General features: G+C 49.9%; 1 protein-coding gene across 23 annotated transcripts in view; it reads right to left on the reverse strand.

Annotated features, from left to right (window-relative positions):
• Window positions 1-699: 699 nt before the first annotated feature.
• NCAM1 (neural cell adhesion molecule 1) overlaps window positions 700-17,137 on the reverse strand; it is a 311,891-nt gene continuing 295,453 nt past the window's right edge. For 17 of the 23 annotated variants that reach the window (XM_032285533.1, XM_032285519.1, XM_032285532.1 and 14 more), the window contains 4 exons: window positions 8,757-8,964; window positions 7,281-7,397; window positions 5,395-6,210; window positions 700-3,887 (listed from right to left, as the gene is read on the reverse strand). In XM_032285533.1, coding sequence (XP_032141424.1) covers window positions 3,767-3,887; window positions 5,395-6,210; window positions 7,281-7,397; window positions 8,757-8,964 — 1,262 coding nt within the window. In that variant the 3' untranslated portion in view covers window positions 700-3,766. Of the gene's footprint in view, window positions 3,888-5,394; window positions 6,211-7,280; window positions 7,398-8,756; window positions 8,965-13,979; window positions 16,314-17,137 lie in introns of those variants that run through there. The other 6 variants (XM_032285539.1, XM_032285538.1, XM_032285536.1 and 3 more) reach the window with 2 other exon arrangements.

The following is a 17,137-nucleotide window of genomic DNA, read 5'->3' on the forward strand; positions in this document are numbered from 1 at the left end:
CTTTCAGATACAGCCATACAGCAGCATATGTAAGAGAATGCTCAGGTGATGCAAAGTTTTCTTCACTCTTTGTCTAGCTCAGAGACATAATAAACTCCAGGTGCTGAATAATGGCTCTGAATGCCAAGAGATAGGCCAAAGCAGTAAGAGGGAGATATTACTTATTTTAGAATAAGCCTCATGGGATTACCTTATTGCTGAAATCTTGAAGCTCAGGTGTTGACTGTTACTGCAGTTAGGTCTGATGGCATCACACACCAGGGATGCCAACAGCAATAACTCCCACTGCGTGAGTTCCTATTGTGTGCCAAGAAAGCAGACACGACACCTTCCTCATTTCATTCATCAACCAGCACCCTAACTCTCTTCGCTTGGTACTTCCTGTATGTCAGAAAAGGAAACTGAACCTTGGGGAGATTAAGCAACTCTTTCAAGGTCAACCAGGGAGGGGCAGAACCAGGGCTGGAAGGCAATCTTTCTGAATCTGATGTCTGCCCCTTCTAAATGAGGACGCTCATCTGTCGATCTGTGAGAAAAAATACAGAAAGCATCACTCAAGCAATGTGAACTCAAGACACTGAGATTTCACTAACCTTCCTCACACACAAGGTCCAAAGGAAACTACCACACACACGTCCACATTTGATGCACAGGACAGACTCACACTGCATCAAAATAAATCACAGTATGACCATAATAGCTTTTTTCTTTCAATTTTTATTGAACACAAGTATTCTGACAGAATGCAAAGTCAAAATTCTCAGTTAGTACTCAGTATTTACACCAGTGAGAATGGAAACAAAGGTGGTATTGATGTTTCACTTGGTAAAAAGTTTTATAACAAGAGAGAAGGCCCCCGAAGTACAGAATGCTGGGTAGGATTGTTAATGGAGGTCTGAAAACCACCATCCAGACAGACAGCCTCGAGTGAAAACCTGGGACTCGGAAGGCTCCATAGAAAAGTGTGAAAATAGAGTTCCACTTCCAAAGCTGCACTATATACACCACAGCCCTGCAGGGTCCAGAGGCCCTGCTCATCACACTTGAGTGCCTCTCCAGCAGAACTTGGCCATGCCGGTCTTCATGTGAATACATATGTATGGCACATACACACATAGACACACAGACATTGGAAACTGGTGGAGTTGATCCCTCCTTCAAAAATTAAAAAAAAAAAAGAAAATTATAAGCTTTGATCTCTTAACATAAAAGATAGAACATCTTGGAATAAAATGACTCCCTCTTTGATTTTAGAGAAAGCATTGCTCTTTTTAATTTTTTTTTAAAAAAGGAAAACTCTTGCATGCTGGGACAAACCTACATGTAATGGGAGAGAACAGACCGAAGTGTGGGCAGAGTCTTAGGTCCTAGCTAATGGCAGAGCCAGGGTTCTAGGGGGTCAGCTGCCCTGGACCAGGTAATCTGAGGGCTGACCTCTTTCTTCCTAAACATTGGAACCATCGGAACCAAAATCAGTTGGCCTAACCACTTTGACAGTCTTGACAAGGTACGGCATGGGCTTGGCCTGACGTAGCAAAGCCACTGACATTACAAGATGAGGAACTGAGTCCACTGAACAGCCTGGTGACCGGAAGTGCCTGCCCCTCACTGCTGGGCCCTCCCAGTCTCAGACACCCAGGCTCTCACATTCTACTGTGCGCTCCAAGATCTGTCTTCATGTTCCTTTATCCTGAGGGCCTGTGCATTTGAACCAGAGATCTGTGCAGGCCCTCGAATCAAAGGGGCCAGGGCTGTGTGGTCTGGGATCCTCCATTTCCATCCCCAGGAGCTGAGAAAATCCAAAATAACCCCACATTGAGCAAATGACAAGACCGTTATTCTTCACAGTTTGAAATTATAATCTAGCACTGCCACTGATCAGACTGCAGAAGTGTCAGAACATTGGGGAGAATGGCCCACAGAAGGGCTCCGGAGGCAGCCTTGTCACCCTAACCTCTTGCTGCTTTGTACCTTGGGAGAGGAACGCATGCGGAGTACTGATTTCTGTTTACTTAGCGTCATCTTCATCATCATCATCATCATCATTTGTATTTCATTTTCTTTGTTTAAAGGCTTCGATTCCTTTTAAGAGTGATTTTTGTTTCCTGAATATTTTTCTGAACTATCTGCTATACCTTCCACAACCAAACTATGTTGAAGTTTTATTTCAATACTATGACAAAAACACGTTTCACACTAAAATATTCACGCATCCACAGTGCACAAGCTTGCAGTTCTAAAGTAGAATGAGAGAAAAAAAAAAAAAAAAGCAAAATTTCTATACAAAGGGCTGGCTTTTCCCTTCTCCCCCCTCCCATCCCCCTTAAAGTTTCTGTATTTTTTTCCCCCACTTGATTTCCAATCCAGGAAAGTTGTGTTATGACTCCAGACAGTAGGTTGTTTCTTTTTTCTTTTGTTTCTATAAATGCTGCCTAAGTGAACAGAAGGCCGATGTTACTTTACTTCAACAGATTTCCAAAAAAAGACACTAATTCCCTGAAGCACACATGCTCTTCCGCTCAAATCTAGATTCTGGGCTCAAAAGGAAATGGTATGTATATATTTTATTTGGCTTTCTACACAAAGGGGATGTTTGGGGTAATAATGTGTGTTCACCAAGACCAGCCCCAACTATACAATCTTCTCTGCTTCATTCAACAAAGCCTAAGGAGTCCTTCAAAAGAAGGGTGAGTACGCCTGGGAGCAGATCCCTTTTCACAGATGCAGGCAGGTGGCAGCTAATCAGAAAGTGGTCTAACCCCCAAAGAAACACAAAAATAACCAAAAATTTAAAAAGCAAAACCATTCCGGAATGAGATGGATTTTCACCCGAGTGGGACCCAGGCAAAAACTGCAGATCAGAAAAGAGAGGAAGAGCGACTGTAAACAATCATGTTTTGTAAAGTTGTCCTGTGCTAAAGCAAGCATGTGATGATCCTACCTACCTCTAGGTGGTATTTGTTACCTTAAAAAGCAAAAGGCAGCTATTTTACATGGACATTTAAACACAACCAAAGTCGAACATTTGTCATCTTGTAAACACTGGAAAACAAAGTTGGCAGAAAGAAAAAAAAAAAGAAAAGAAGGTAAAAGAAAGAAAAAGAAGTCTGAATACTGCAAATTGAGATCTACCCCCAGAAGCTGCAATTTGGCATTCTTCCTACAAAATAAGAGTCTACGTGGGAATTGAATCCAGCTAGAAAGGGTGACACACTTTGCATACTGAACAAATACAAAGTGAACAGAAATTATAACTTATTATGAGGTTTTACAGAGTTCAAACTTGACTGAAAGTATAAAAATAAACTGTGGACTTTGTTCATTCGATTAGTCTCAGTGCCTGAAAGTATTTCTCTGAAACTGGTCTGTGTCGATCGGGTAACACCAAGTGTGGTCTTTCTGAACCTAGATTTTGTTTCTGAGCTTCCTAGATTCTTAATTTGGGGTCCTTTTGTCTGATTTTTAAATGGTTTCAGGGAACGGAGTGTCCTAGTTTGGCTGTGGGTTTAACCTTTTTGTCTCATTTTCTTACAAGTGAGTGCGCAACAAAGGGACCCTTTCTATAAGCCTACAAAAAGGAGATTCCCATGTTTTATCTGTTTAGGTTTTTTTTAAAGGCAAAAGACACTAGAGAAATGAGATGTGTGTGCGTGCGTGCGTGCGTGCGTGCGTGTGTGTGTGTCTGTGTGTCTGCAGTGTTGGAAATGCTCTGGTGAAGCTGCTGTGTCACTTTTTATTTTGATCTTTGCTCGGTTCTTGTCACCCATCATGCTTTGCTCTCGTTCTCCTTTGTCTGTGTGGCGTCATTGGGGACCGTCTTGACTTCGGCTGGCGCTGGCTTCGTTTCTGTCTCCTGGCACTCTGGCTTTGCTTCTATAGGGCCCTTCCTGCAGAGAATCAGGAAAACAGTACCACTGAGACCACGGTCTGCAGACATCTCACCCCTGCATCCAGGCCCTGGGGACAGTGGGGAGTAGGGGGGTTCTCTAGTGACAGCACCTGGCTCCAGCCTCTGCCCATCAGAATCATCTGGGAGCTTGAAACATCAGCCAAGCCTGAGCCGTGCCCCCGGAAATCCTGATTTAATTGGTCAGGACATGGTGACTTTTAAAAGCACCCAAATGACTCTAATGTGCAGCCACAGTTGAGAAGCACTGAGTCAGAAGAACTAGTCTTCTCTCTTCCAGCCCTAAGTTGATGCCAGGGCCTGTGTTTTTACCTGGGGTGGTAGAAGAGGACAGCAGAGACAGCTCCTCCTCACCCTGACCAGTGGCAGCAGCTCAGCTGGATGTAAATGGGGCCTGATGGGTTGGGCTGGGCTCCCAGCACTCATTCCAGGGGCCCTTTTGCAAACAATCCACTCTTGCCTGTCCCCTCCCCACCCCACCCTGTGCTGTTGCAGGATGATGCCTCTATGGCCTGCCTGGGTAGGATGAGAAAACACTGATGGAGGCAGCTTTCCATGGCAGCCTGGTAGGCGGCTAGAGTGGGCCGGGCTATTCAGGAGTTGAGGGAAGCTGAGCGGGCAGGGCTATCAGAGTCCTTTTTCCTCCTGATGCTGAGATTCACGGCTCCTGGAGACAGTGCCCTGCAGCCCTTGGTGGCGGTGTGGCAGCTTATCTGGGGAGCAGCCACAGGAGCCTCTATGAAAACCTAGGTCTGACTCTGCCTCCCTCAGTTCCAGGAAAGAGGGTTGGGTCTGAGGACACATGGGGACAGGCACAGTCCCCAGCCTCAGCTGGTGCCACTGAGTTTTGGCAAGACACTTAGAAACCTGAAAGGTTAAGGACTTTCTCCTGAACTTAGAGGCCCAGCAGCCATTTGATGCTGGGGAGACCCGAATCCTCCCACCCACTCTAAGAGCAGGAGAAGCAAGAGTGGGCTGGGGCCAGGGCTGGAAGGGTAGGGTGGGCATCTGAGCCAGCGTGTTGGGGGGCCTCTGAACTGCACCCTCCCCTGCCACTGGCCCGGGGCCTACCTCTTTTCTTCCTGCACATCAGTGCCTTTCTGGTGGGGACTCAGCCTGGCACTGAATAACACGCTGACTGGGGTCCCAGGGTGGCTGATAAGGGCACCTTGGCCTTCTTAGCCTGCTTCCCAAGCTATTCTCATCAGTGGGCCAACTGCAAGGGCTCCCCCAGGGAAAACAGAAGCCACTGCTAGGAGATAAGGATAAAACGTAATTAACATGGCCTAATTAGCCAGCAGGCAGCTGCTCCTGGGGCCCAGCTGCCTGTCCCGCTCCCTGCCTTATCCCAGCCCCTTGGTTGACGTCTGCCTCAGAGAAGCCCTGGATGAGGCTGAAGACACATCTAACAAGGAGGACACAGCATAGCACAAATGCACACCACCACAGGACACAACCCGACGACAGCAGACAAAGAGAGGCCGTACTCGGTCTTTGCTGGCGCAGGCGAAACAGAGCTGTCTGCAGTGGAAGGAGCAAGCTCAGGGGCTTGTCCACTGGCCCCAGCGGCGGGAGCAGGAGAGCCCAGGGCTGCAAAAACATCCTTTGCAAGGTCAATATCTGGGGTCTTGAAGTTCCCTTCGTCCATTTTAAAGTCCTCGCCCTGGGAAGGGTTTGTGGTGCTGACGGAGGCAGCCTCGCTCTTCGGGCTAGCAAGGGCTGTGGCTGCCTCGGGCGGGCTCTTCACGGCTCCGGGCTGGGTGGGCTCCGGGTCCGGGCCTTTGGTGCTGGGAGCCTCCTGCTTGGCCTGAGGGGCTTCTGTGGCAGGGGCAGCCGCTGCTGCTAGAGGACTGGCTGCCCCAGTCGGGGTGGGGACTGGTGCAGGGGAGGGCTTGCTGGTCGGAGGAGCCTTAGAGGCCTCCCCGACACTAGCAGGGGCGCTTGGGCTGAGGACAGCCCCTTGGTTAGCCAGGACACTAGAAGACAAATTGCTAGCAGCAGGGGTTGAGGTCGGGGTGTCGCTCAGGTCAACGAGGGGGGCGACCTTGGGGGCTGCAGCTGGGGCCGGGGAGGAGGTGGAGGCGCTGGGCCCCTTGGAAGGGGTGGCCTGGCCAGCCGGTACAGAGTTTGAGTCAGGCGTGGCCGTGGCTGGCGGGGCAATACTGGAGGTCAGGGTGGTGGTCTCACTGGTGGGGCTGTTCTGAGCAGTGGCAAAGGTTTCGGTGATAGTGTCAGAGTTAGTGGTGACGGTGGTGACAGAAGGCAGCATGTCCTCGACAGTGGCCGTAGTGTCGGCAGGCAGCCTGTGGGGAGGACAGGAAGTAGAAGAGAATAGACAATGAAGCTGAGATGTGACAGAGAAGCGGGGGAGGAGGGCTGAAGCCCGGAACAGGGACCATGGGGGGGCATGCAGTTAGGCACAGGCATGGACACAGGCCCACAGAGAGACAAGGATGGCAAGAGGAAGCACGTGCCCAGGTGGGCAGAAGAGGACACAGGAGACGACAGAGAACGTGGCGGTCTCAAAAGGGACCTGCCGGCCCCTCCCTGCTGATGTCTCTCCAGCTCTCTGCACGGAGCTTCCTTTCCCCGAAGTCCCTGCAGACCTGTCTAGGGCTTCCTGATCCCTGCCCTGGATCTTGACACAAGGAGGGCAGGCGTCTGTTCAGCATCCACATGTTCTAGGCTTCCCAGGTCCCAGAGAAACTGGGCCCAGCTGCCCTACAGGGCTCCCCAGGGCATTGATGGGAAAAGTCATGAATTAGGCAGATCACGAGTACTTGGAATGGCTCCTTGGAGCTGTGGGTTCTTCAGCCACAGATTTTGTGGTTCCGTGAAACTCCATTCCCTTCAAGCCCATAGGATCCTTGGCAGCTAGGCAGGCATTACAACCACAACTGGTCAAGGGCTCCGTGGGTCCCCAAGGTTTCTGAACAGAGGAGGGCCGGGGAAATTTACCAGGTCCCCACCTTCTCTTATCCTTTCAGGAGGAAAACAGAAAACCCTAGAACTTCAAGAAATCCTAAGCAGAGTCTGCTAAGCCTTTCTGTGAGATTTTGCCACCTTAAACCACTTCCAGAATACGTGTATAACTTGAGAACAGGGGCTAAGGATCTAGGGATCCCCACTTACAAAGGAGCCCTTTAAGGGTACCCACAGCCACCGAAATAGAACCAAAAATGCCTTCTCTCTGAGGACACAGTGAGGTCAGGCATTTCTTAGCCAAGCAGGTCTTGTAGCCAAGGATTTGGAATCCTGGCCTGAACTGTTTGGCTGGGAGCTGTGGGTAGGGGCACGGGAGGTGGGGGTGGGGTAGGGAAGTGGATGGGTGGGTCTCTATGGAGCAGGTGCCAGCCCCTCCCAGCCCACGTACTCGGGCTCCGTCAGTGGCGTGGTCTCGTTGGGCTCTGTGTGTTTCCCTCCGTCATGGTTTGGGGTCCGCTCCTCCTCTGTTCGAACCTCCACGATGGGCTCCTTGGACTCATCTTTCCTGTGGAGACAGCACTGCTGGTTAGACCTCAGGGCAGCTGCAGGGAGGGGCTCCCCAGGAAGAGCAGCTATGACTCAGCCCAAGGCTGGCACGGTGGGCCTTGAGAGCCAACAGATTCAATGTCTGAGTCTCAGCCCAACTCTGGCTAGCTGTGTGACCTTGAGCTTCAGATTTAATCACCCTGCCTCAGTTCCTTCATCTGTAAAATGAAGCAAAAACAGTATTACCCTGCCTAGTTATTATGAGAATTCAGTGAGAGGATGCATGGGAAGTGCTGAACACAGCGTCTGCCACAGGTAATTGCTCAAATACATACATCTATCTCCTTACCCAAGTATACAGACATTTATTTTCTTTCTTTCTTTTTCTTTTTTTTTTTGAGACGGAGTCTTGCTATGTTACCCAGGCTGCAGTGCAGTGGCATGATCTTGGCTCATTGTAACCTCCACCTCCTGGGTTCAAGTGATTCTCCTGCTTCGGCCTCCCGAATAGCTGGGATTTCAGGTACATATCACTGCATCCGGCTAATTTTTGTATTTTTAGTAGAGGTGGGGTTTTGCCATGTTGGCCAGGCTGGTTTCAAACTCCTGACCTCAAACGATCCACCCACCTTGGCCTCCCAAAGTGCTGGGATTACAGGTTTGAGCCACCCCATACACACATTTCTAAGTGTGTGCACATACATGTGTATGCATATACAGTGCCTGGCACCTGGTGGTGCTGAACAACTTATTTCCTCACTGAGTCCCTTTCTGGCTTGCTCCAGCTCTGCTCCACCTAGTGACAGTCTTCGAGGGGTCCCGCTAACTGGCTTAGGATCTGTTTCTCCAAGATGCTGCTGGAGGGACAGTATCTGGATCATCAGCTCCATAAGGAGAGGAATTTTTATCTCTGTTTTCCCTGTTGTCCCTATGTGCCTGGGAACAGTGCCTTGACTACTGCAGCTGCTCGATACATATTTGTTGAGTGATGGATGAATGAATGAATGTTGTAGGAAAGCAAGGCAAGTGTGTCCTTCTAATGCCTGCCCACCCCATGGCAGCTCCTCTCCAGGTTTAGTTCTGACAGTTTCCCTTATTTTGACCTACACAGGGATTTTCACATTCTGGGGAGATTCTAATACAAGAGATCTGGGGTTAGGCTCAAGAGTCTACATTTCAAACAGGTAACCCCCCAAGACCATGCTTTGAGAAAGTTTTCCCTAATGCTTTTCCCCACCTCAGGGTTCCAAGTGGGGAACGTGCAATGTAAGGAAAGGTCACCACAGGCACCAGCTGACGGCTCAGGGGGTTGCGGCGGCTGGGTCCCTGGCCTGGGGCAGAGCCCAAATCTCAGCAGGGCAGACAGGTCTGCACTCACGAGAAGGCGGCCTTGCCCTCCTCCATGTCCTTGCCCTTGGCCCCGGGCCCGGCTTTTCCGCACAGGTTGACTGCAATGCACATGAACAGGCCACACTTGTTCAGGAAGTAGCAGGTGATGTCCACGACCACCAGGAGCAGGACGAAGATGACGATGAGGATGCCCACGATGGCCCCGGTGCTCAGGCCTGAGGTGGGGCTGCCATTGGCTTGAGTGGGAGAGAGATGGCTGGTGGTTAACAGACTGAGACAAGAGACCTCCGGACCCTGCCAACAAAAGCCCCTGGGGGTGGGGAGGGCCCAGAGGACACAGTCATGGCATTCATGCCCAGAGCGACACCTTCCTGGGGCCTTTGCGTGCCCCAGAGTTGAGACAACAGGGTCTCTCTATGCCTTCCAGAGGGAGGGATGACAATGTCCCCTCACAGGCTGGGGGACGAGGGTGAGCCTGGTCAACTGGCCTCCCATGAGTCCTGGGAGCAGACGGAGCCCCGACTGTCTGAGGACGCTGGATAATGAGGCAGTTGAAGGGTGCTGCTGTTTTTCCTGGACCAGAGCAAGAGGCTTTGCAGCACAGGCAGGCAGTGACCACTGATTTCAGGCGGGGCTGTGGTTCCTGAAGTGCTCAGGGACAGGGACTCAAAGGGGGTGGTGGAGGGTTCCTAGGGCTTTCTTGGGGCTTGTGGGGATGTCCAGCACAGTAGCACCCCCATTATACTCCTCCCCTTCCATTTTCCCTCTTTAGGAGCGACCCTAAAGGAGCCTGACATTAGAGCACACTGGGTGCACGGTTTACCCTCCTCACTGCACCCAGGAAGATGAATGAAGCCTGGGTGACTTCAGAGACATAGAGGCCTCCCCAGGCCTAGTGGGCAAGGTGAAAGGTCTGGGAATACTCACCATCTAGGAGCTCAGGCCTGCTTGGACCAGACTTCAGGAAAACCTGAAGTGAGTGCAGACTCACTCAGAGGTGCAAACACGCACAGACAGGCACACTCAAACGCAGGACAAATGCCCACGCAGACAGACATGCACTCTCCCATTCTAGCACCTGGTACCCTGGTTCTGGCTGGACTCACTCTGAAAGACTCAGCCCGTGTCTTACTTCCCCGGTGCCCATCTGCAATCCCCTCAGGGTCTTTGGCTACTGACAGTTTCACAGAGGGACCTGGACTCAGATCTCTGGGATGCCTGGGAGATCAACCCATGGTTATAACTGACACTAGTTCCCTGGGATGGAACAACTGACCTCTTGGTGGTTCCCACCAGTGTCTGGGAAACAGCGGTCACGCTGCAGGAAGCAAGGACCCATGTGGAACTCCGCTAATAAGTCAATGTTGGAAGAATGCCCCTAGACTGAAATATGGGCACTTCTAATTCATCTTTTTTCCGGATGGACCTGCTTCCGCAACTGGCAGCCCTGCCCCACCACTAGGCTATGTCTAAAGCTTCCTGTGCTTTCCGGACCCACTGAAGCCACCTAGGATTGCAGACTGAAGATGGGAACTGTAGCCAACACTACCTGGGGCTCACCCCACCCGTTACCCCACTCCCAACCCAGCTCACTAGGCTTCGCCAAACACCAGGCCAGGCCCAGCAGCCTGTGAGCCACGTATCATGCCAGATAGTGGAAGGAATGTATAACCCAGAGTGATCAGCACCACAGCTGGGCCATATATTCTTTGTTTTCCATGCAGCCTGTTTGCTGGAGGGTAGTGATGGCTCTGTGTGCCCCAGGGGTCTCCGCCCAGGCACTGTGGTGCTTCTCCAGTGGCTGTCCCTCTCTGCTGGTCCATCTTTCAAACTTCAGTTTAGGGAATGGGCCATCAGCCTAGCATGCCAGAGAGGATCCCTCACAAACTACTCCTGAGACCCCTTGGTGCATCTCACACATGTTTTTAGTCCCTTTGGGACATTGGCTTGCCTCCCAGCCCTTCCTCCTCAGGCTCTCTGAGGAGGAAGAGAGAGCTGGTCCCTGTGGATCTCGCACTGAAGATCCCAGTGCATTCCCCCAGGAAGGCTTGAGATGGTGAAGAACTCTGTGCTTGGAGGACCCCGCTCTGGCCACCTGTTTCTGGGCTTTGGCAGCAGGACGCTGGCCACTGGCCCCAGCCATCAGCTGGAATAGGTCATTTTCTTAGCAGCCACAAATGCAGAGGTATTTCTAGTTAGTTTCATAAGAACAAAACCATCCATTTCCCAGAGTCCTCACACATTCCACCCAAAAAGCAAAGAAGGAGACACAGGCCTTCTTAGTCTTCAGGATCCCAAAGCTGTTTCCCCGAACAGGAGAGAAATGTTAGCCTTGGGTTTTCTCTCCATTCTCCATTCCATGACACAGGGCTCCAGGCCACTGCAGCCTCTGGCCATCAGTGCCTGATAGGTGTGAAGTGCCTACTCCCTGAAGAAAGAGCTGAAAGTGTGTGGTTTTTTTTTTTTTTTTTATGACAGTGGAGAATGCCTGGAGTTTTGGACTCAATGGCACTAATTATATCTTCTGAGGTTTATGTGTAAATATGATTTTGTGAAACTAATCATCTCTCTAAAGAGGAAAAATAAACTCCTGCAAAACTGCTCTATGTGCTTGAGAGGACAGCAGCTGAGACAACTGCTCTGTGCTCGTCAGACCCAGCTGGAGCGCTGCACTGGCACTGCACACACCCAGGCGAGGGCCTGGTGGAGGGGAAAGGCCCTGAACTGTGGTATAGACAGGGCAGCAGCCTCCCCTTTCATTGGAATATAAAAGTCAAAGTCCTTCTCTTGGCCTTTAGGGCCTCCACATGCAGCAGACTCTGCCCACCCCTTTGTTGGGCCTCTTGGCGTGAACCGGACCCTCCCTTCTGCCTGCTGAACACACCCAGCTTGTCCCGCTTTAGGGCCTTGATGATTCTGTGTGTGGAACACTCCCTCCGGGTTGGCTCTCTGTTGTCCTGCAGGCCTCAGTTCCAGTGTCACCTTCCCAGAGAAGCCTTATCTGATCTCTTATCTAGTGTGGCACCTCTAGCCGATATCCACCATGCTGCTAGCCTGTTTTATTTTCTTCTTACCACTATCTGCCACTTTCTGTTCATTTACATGCTTCTGATCTGGGCATCCCCCGCTAGGACATCCCAGCAGGTACCCTGCCTGTCTCTCTTATATCTCCCCAGCATCTAGGACAATCCTGATTCGCAGAAAATGTCCAAAGAATAATTGTTGTACAAATGGATGAGTGTTTAGTATGGAGAGGAGAACACTATTTACAAATATGTGAAGGTGTTCAATGAGAAGAAAGAGGTAGTCTTATTCTGTATGGCACCAAGGTGTGGAAATTATGGTGGTGGCAGATTTTAGCTCCATCTGAGAAAGGACTAACAAACAGGGTAATCCAACATAGTGTGGGCTGCCCTGAGAGGTGAGTTCCTTGCTTCTGAGGGCATTTGAGCAGAGGTCAGAAGACCCCTGGCCTGCATCCATGCTATAAGGCTGTGGATGAGGCTCCTGCACTGGGCAGGACCTTGGGTGGAGAGTGTCTCAACCACAAGAGTCTGTCATTCCAAGTCATACGTTCTACACTGCCTGGCTCATGGTATAGATTCCCTAATGCCTGTCTCCTCCAGAGCATGGATTGAGAAGGACTTTTTCCTGGAAGACTAAAATGCTTGGTAGGTCTCATCTTTAATCATTGATCCTTGTGATTTTATTTTTGCAAGAAAAATACCTTTAAACTCAATGTATCTCCACTTGTAGGAGAATTCCTAGGGTGTTTGTTACAAATTCAGAATCGGGGGCTGCTCAGCACTATGGGATCTGAATCACTGGGCATAGGCTCAGGAATCAGGCGTTGAACAAGCAGCCTAGGTGATTCTTATGAGGACCACACTCCTAGGTCTTCCCTCCCCGGCATCACAAAGAGGAACAGGTGATTCCATGATTTGTCACCACAAGGTGCACTGTGCTGTCTCACCTGGTGACCCTGAAAACAAACTTGACCTAATGTATTGGATGGATCAAGAGAAAGCAGAGTATCCCCCAAAGGAAAAGGGACCACACTGTCCTCCACCACTGAGTCTAGACTTCTCGAGCAGGTGAGACGCTTTTTAAGCTAGGAAGAGAATGTTTGTGGCTTTTACAAACAAGAGGCTGTGAAGAAGGGACAGGCTGTGGGATGGGCAGAAGGGTATTCCAGGCAAAAGTGAATACCCATTCCCTCTCAGTGGGTATCACAGAATTGTTTAGTCTAAGATAACTAGAAGAACAAAGCCTGCCACTTGTGTAACATTTTATAAAAGAAAAAATATAAACTCCCAGGGGTCTCTCTTTGCCATGGTCTTCCCTCGGCCCTCCCTTGACTAACTCACTTGTATACCTTGGATGCAAAGAAGGCTTCTAGGGAACAGTTTCCCCATAACCTTGAGTTCAGAGCTGCCCAGGACAGGGAGATTATGAAGCTGGAGCTGTCCATCCTCTGTGATTCCTGCCTTGGGAGGGGTTGGCACTAAAGACAGAACTGGCTTGATCCAAGAATGAGACCCACAGATGCCTACTTTTGTATGCCTCAAAATAGGAACATGGGTCTCACATTTTACAAATGTCCAGATGGGCCTGAGTCCTTGTGCCATGAAATTTTGGTGCAGCAGAAGTGCCCTCTTCACTCCCCAGACCCCCAGAAGACATCAGATTCTTGGAACTGTTGAGCTAGGGTTCTGGTTCACCCCCGAGCCCCTTACATGTCTGCTTGCTCCTTCGAATCAGCTAAACAGATGCCTGGTCTCAGGGGCTTGCAGGAGGTGTCTGAGTTAAGTGTGATTATCAATAGAATACAAGAGAATCTTCTCTCAGATTCCCTCTCCACAGGCTTACTCTGTGCAGCCTTTGTTAGGGAGAGTATAAAGGCTGCTGTACCATCAGGTGGCTGAGCCACAGAGTTGTGCATCTGGTGGCTCAGAGTGTGGTCCCACCCCCATAGTGACCACTTCCCCAGTTCTGCAAGGGCACTTTCCCCTCCCACTGCCTGCCGGGGACTCCAAGGCAGCAATGCCCCTTCACAGCTCTTAGGATGCCTGGGAAAAAAGAGACTGCTCCCCGTTAGGAAGAAAAAATATTTCCTTCGGTTAGAACTCCATTCACCAGGCTACTGTTTCTCTAGGTAACGGTTTATCCAGGTACATGTGAGGTGGAGGGAAAAGGTCTTTGATGCTTTGTTGGACACAACTATTGAATAAAATCAAGCCACGCTGGTGAGTTCACATGAACTGTTATTTCCTTTAATAATGCAAAGGTGTAAACTTCATAAAGGCCTCGCTGATTATCTACACAACAATGTTAGCATTCTTATTAGTAGAAAAACGTGATCCAAACCTGCTGTATAAATAGTCCAAAAATGAGCAGAGGAGCCCCATGGCGCGTGGAGCGTGGGCCGCACTACTACAGGCTGCGGGAGAGTGGGGTGCGGCTGAGCAAGGTGGGATGTGCTTGCTCCTGCAGGGTCTCTGAGGGCTGCTGTCTTCAGCACTCCTGGCAGGGCTGTGGGACGCAGCCGTCACCGGGAACTCAGTGTCCGGTGGGAGTGGGTGTGCACTAATGCTGCCTCCTGAAGGGCACACTGGTACAATGTGGGCCCCTTGAGGACCCTGATGTTTCAGCTGAGGACTGCCTGACCCTGGGATGTGCTGAGGGGTCAGGGCCACATCAGCCCTCTTCACACTTAGGATGAGATCTCCAGAAGGTACTTTCAGAAAGACGTACACTGCGCCTCTCTCGTATCCTGGGATCATGGGGAGGCAGACCCCCGAGCTGCGCTGTCCTAGGGTGAAGCCATGTGACTTCTGCCCAAGGTGATCCTAAGAGCCAGCAGCTCTCCACACTGACCTATGATCCTTATGTTCTGCCCTGGCCCCAAGAACCATGCCTGCTTCCACTGCCCTGGTGCGAAGCACCATCTGGGACTCCACTGGGGAGAGTTTTGTAGCCTGGGTGAGAGGCACTATCCTGCCTGAGCTACTGCACAGCGTGGAGCCTCTGATGTCTGCATGTGAGCCTCTAAACTGAGTGCTGGGGATTAATGGTGGGCACCAATATAGGCGGCTTTGCCTCTTGGACCACAGCATGGGGTCATTTGGATTCCCAAAGGGAAAGCCTAGTCTTTCAACATTAAAAAATAATAACAACAGAAAAAATACATAAAGAAACCAAAAAGAACAAAAATCAAGTTTCCGTGGAGATGCTCAGAGATGAGATAGGTAGAATGATGTGTGACCACATGGAGGGAGGGAGGGAGTTTTTATTCAGTAGAAGGTCCATCTCCAATCATACACACTGATATTACCAAGCAGGATTCAGCCCTGGGCTTCCATGAGGGACCTTAACAAAACACACCCACTTCCTCTCCTGGGTGACCTCCCCAGCAGCAGGGTGGAGCAGCTGGTTTTTCAGGAGAGTTTAGAAAATGTCACTGAATCAACTCCCCAGTACAGAGGCTGGGGCATTCAGGAAGTACTGACAGGTTGACCCGGTCCCAATTTTTTAAACCTTCTGGGCTGGGCAGTCTGGGAGTGGCCTGTCCCTCCCATTCTTTACTGAGCACACACAGGTCAGGTGGGGGACTAATGCCTGGCTCACAGTGGATACTTCCAATCTGCCCTGTAGGCTGATGCTCACAGCCATTCTGTGGGTCACTGCTGAACGACAGCCCCACTGTGCTGATCTGTGACATGCTGCCAGGCAGCAGGGGAGTCATCCTGACTGGGAGACAAACACCTTTCAAAGCTGATACTTGTTGGCACATCATGGCTTGGGCCTGTTCACAGAGACAGTGTAAGGTGCTGGCCATAATACAAGGACTGAAAGCACATCCCAGGACATTCATCAGCCCTAACTGATGGAAAATATCCAACAAATTCAACTTTTTTCCAACGCATGGGCAACAGGGGTGAATTAAGTTGCCCACTGTGTCAGCAAAAAGCTCATGTGAATCAGTGTGGTCTGGCTCTCTTAACATGGGCACTTAAATGCTTAATTGCAAGCAAAGCCAATTACATATTGAAGGGAGGACGAGGAGCACAGAGTTAGAATGAAGGGAATGCATGGTGATTTTAACAATCTGACGCAAGCTTTAGAGGGTACTTAGAATTCTTCCTCTGCTACTTCATATTTAGGTTTGAACACAAAATGCAACAAGTAGCAGATATGCAGAAACTTCTCTGTAAACCTAGCATGATGCTTTTTAAAAAATAGCATTTAAAGAAAGAAGCTCTCAAACTCGTTTTACTGCCATTAAAAAGGGCGCAAACTCCTTATGAAGTGGCACAAAAGTATCTGCGAATGGTAACATGTCTGGAGGTAAAGATTTTTCCAAATGCAAAGCCTTCTCTTCCACACAGAATGGTCGCTTGGCAGCTGTGGCCATGGTGGTCCTGCCAGGTTCTTCCAAAGGGGGGCACTGATCTTTTTCATAGGAACTGGGCTTTTAAGCAAATTTAATTTTTGTGTTCAAGTTCCTAACAGAGCAAAAGAAGAGTCACTGCAGAGAAAAGCAATGAGACAAAGGTGTAGGATGCAGAATTGCCTCCCAAGGTTGCTGCAGGTGTCAAGCAATAGGTCCCCAGAGAGAATGTGGTTGTTTAAAAACAAATGTGGCAGTAGGGATGTCCCAGTGACGTCCAAGGTGACAAGTGTGACGACAGACACAGGAAGGGGAGGGGGAAAGAAGGAAAGAGAAGGTAGAGACAGAAACAGAGAAAAAAAATAGATAAAAAGAAAAAAAATTAGGTCAACTATAGAAAACACAGAATCAAATGTTAATTCAACTTAGTAAATTAAATTGACAAAGGTTAGAGAGGGCTCAGTGCAGTATCAATGCCATAAGGCCAGTTCAGAAGCTCAGCAATGCCAGAAGCAGCACAGCAGGGTTAATTTGGGGGTTAGGGGTCAGCGAGCAAATGAAATTAAAGTGAGAGAACAGAAGCCTCCATAGTAAAATACCAGAGTTTGATTAGGAGAGTGTTACCTTTCACTAAGGTGAAGCCTCTTAGATACAGCCAGCGAGTGTATCGTCTTCTAGTGTCTAGCGTTTTTTGCCCATAGTGGTGGAGATGCATTGGATTGCTGCACTATGAGTCGGCAGACTGTGCAGAAGGATTGGGGGTGGCCTTGTCAGAGATGAAGCAGGCTTTTCTTCCGATGGCACAAGTCCCCCACCATAGCGCTGTGAAAGGAAGTCTCGTTCTGCACCCCTCCTCACCTTCTACCCCGCCTGCTGACCACAGAATTCAACCACAAATATCCAACTTACAATTTAGGGAGATATTATTCTCAGATCCCAATTCAATGGCCAGGAAAGTCCAACCAAGCACAGAGCCACCACCTTTTCAGACCTGTACAGGAGAGCCACAGAGCCATCAC

Source organism: Sapajus apella, unplaced genomic scaffold (assembly GCF_009761245.1).
Source record: "Sapajus apella isolate SASKATOON/1434 unplaced genomic scaffold, GSC_monkey_1.0 scaffold16, whole genome shotgun sequence".
Classification (NCBI taxonomy): domain Eukaryota; kingdom Metazoa; phylum Chordata; class Mammalia; order Primates; family Cebidae; genus Sapajus; species Sapajus apella.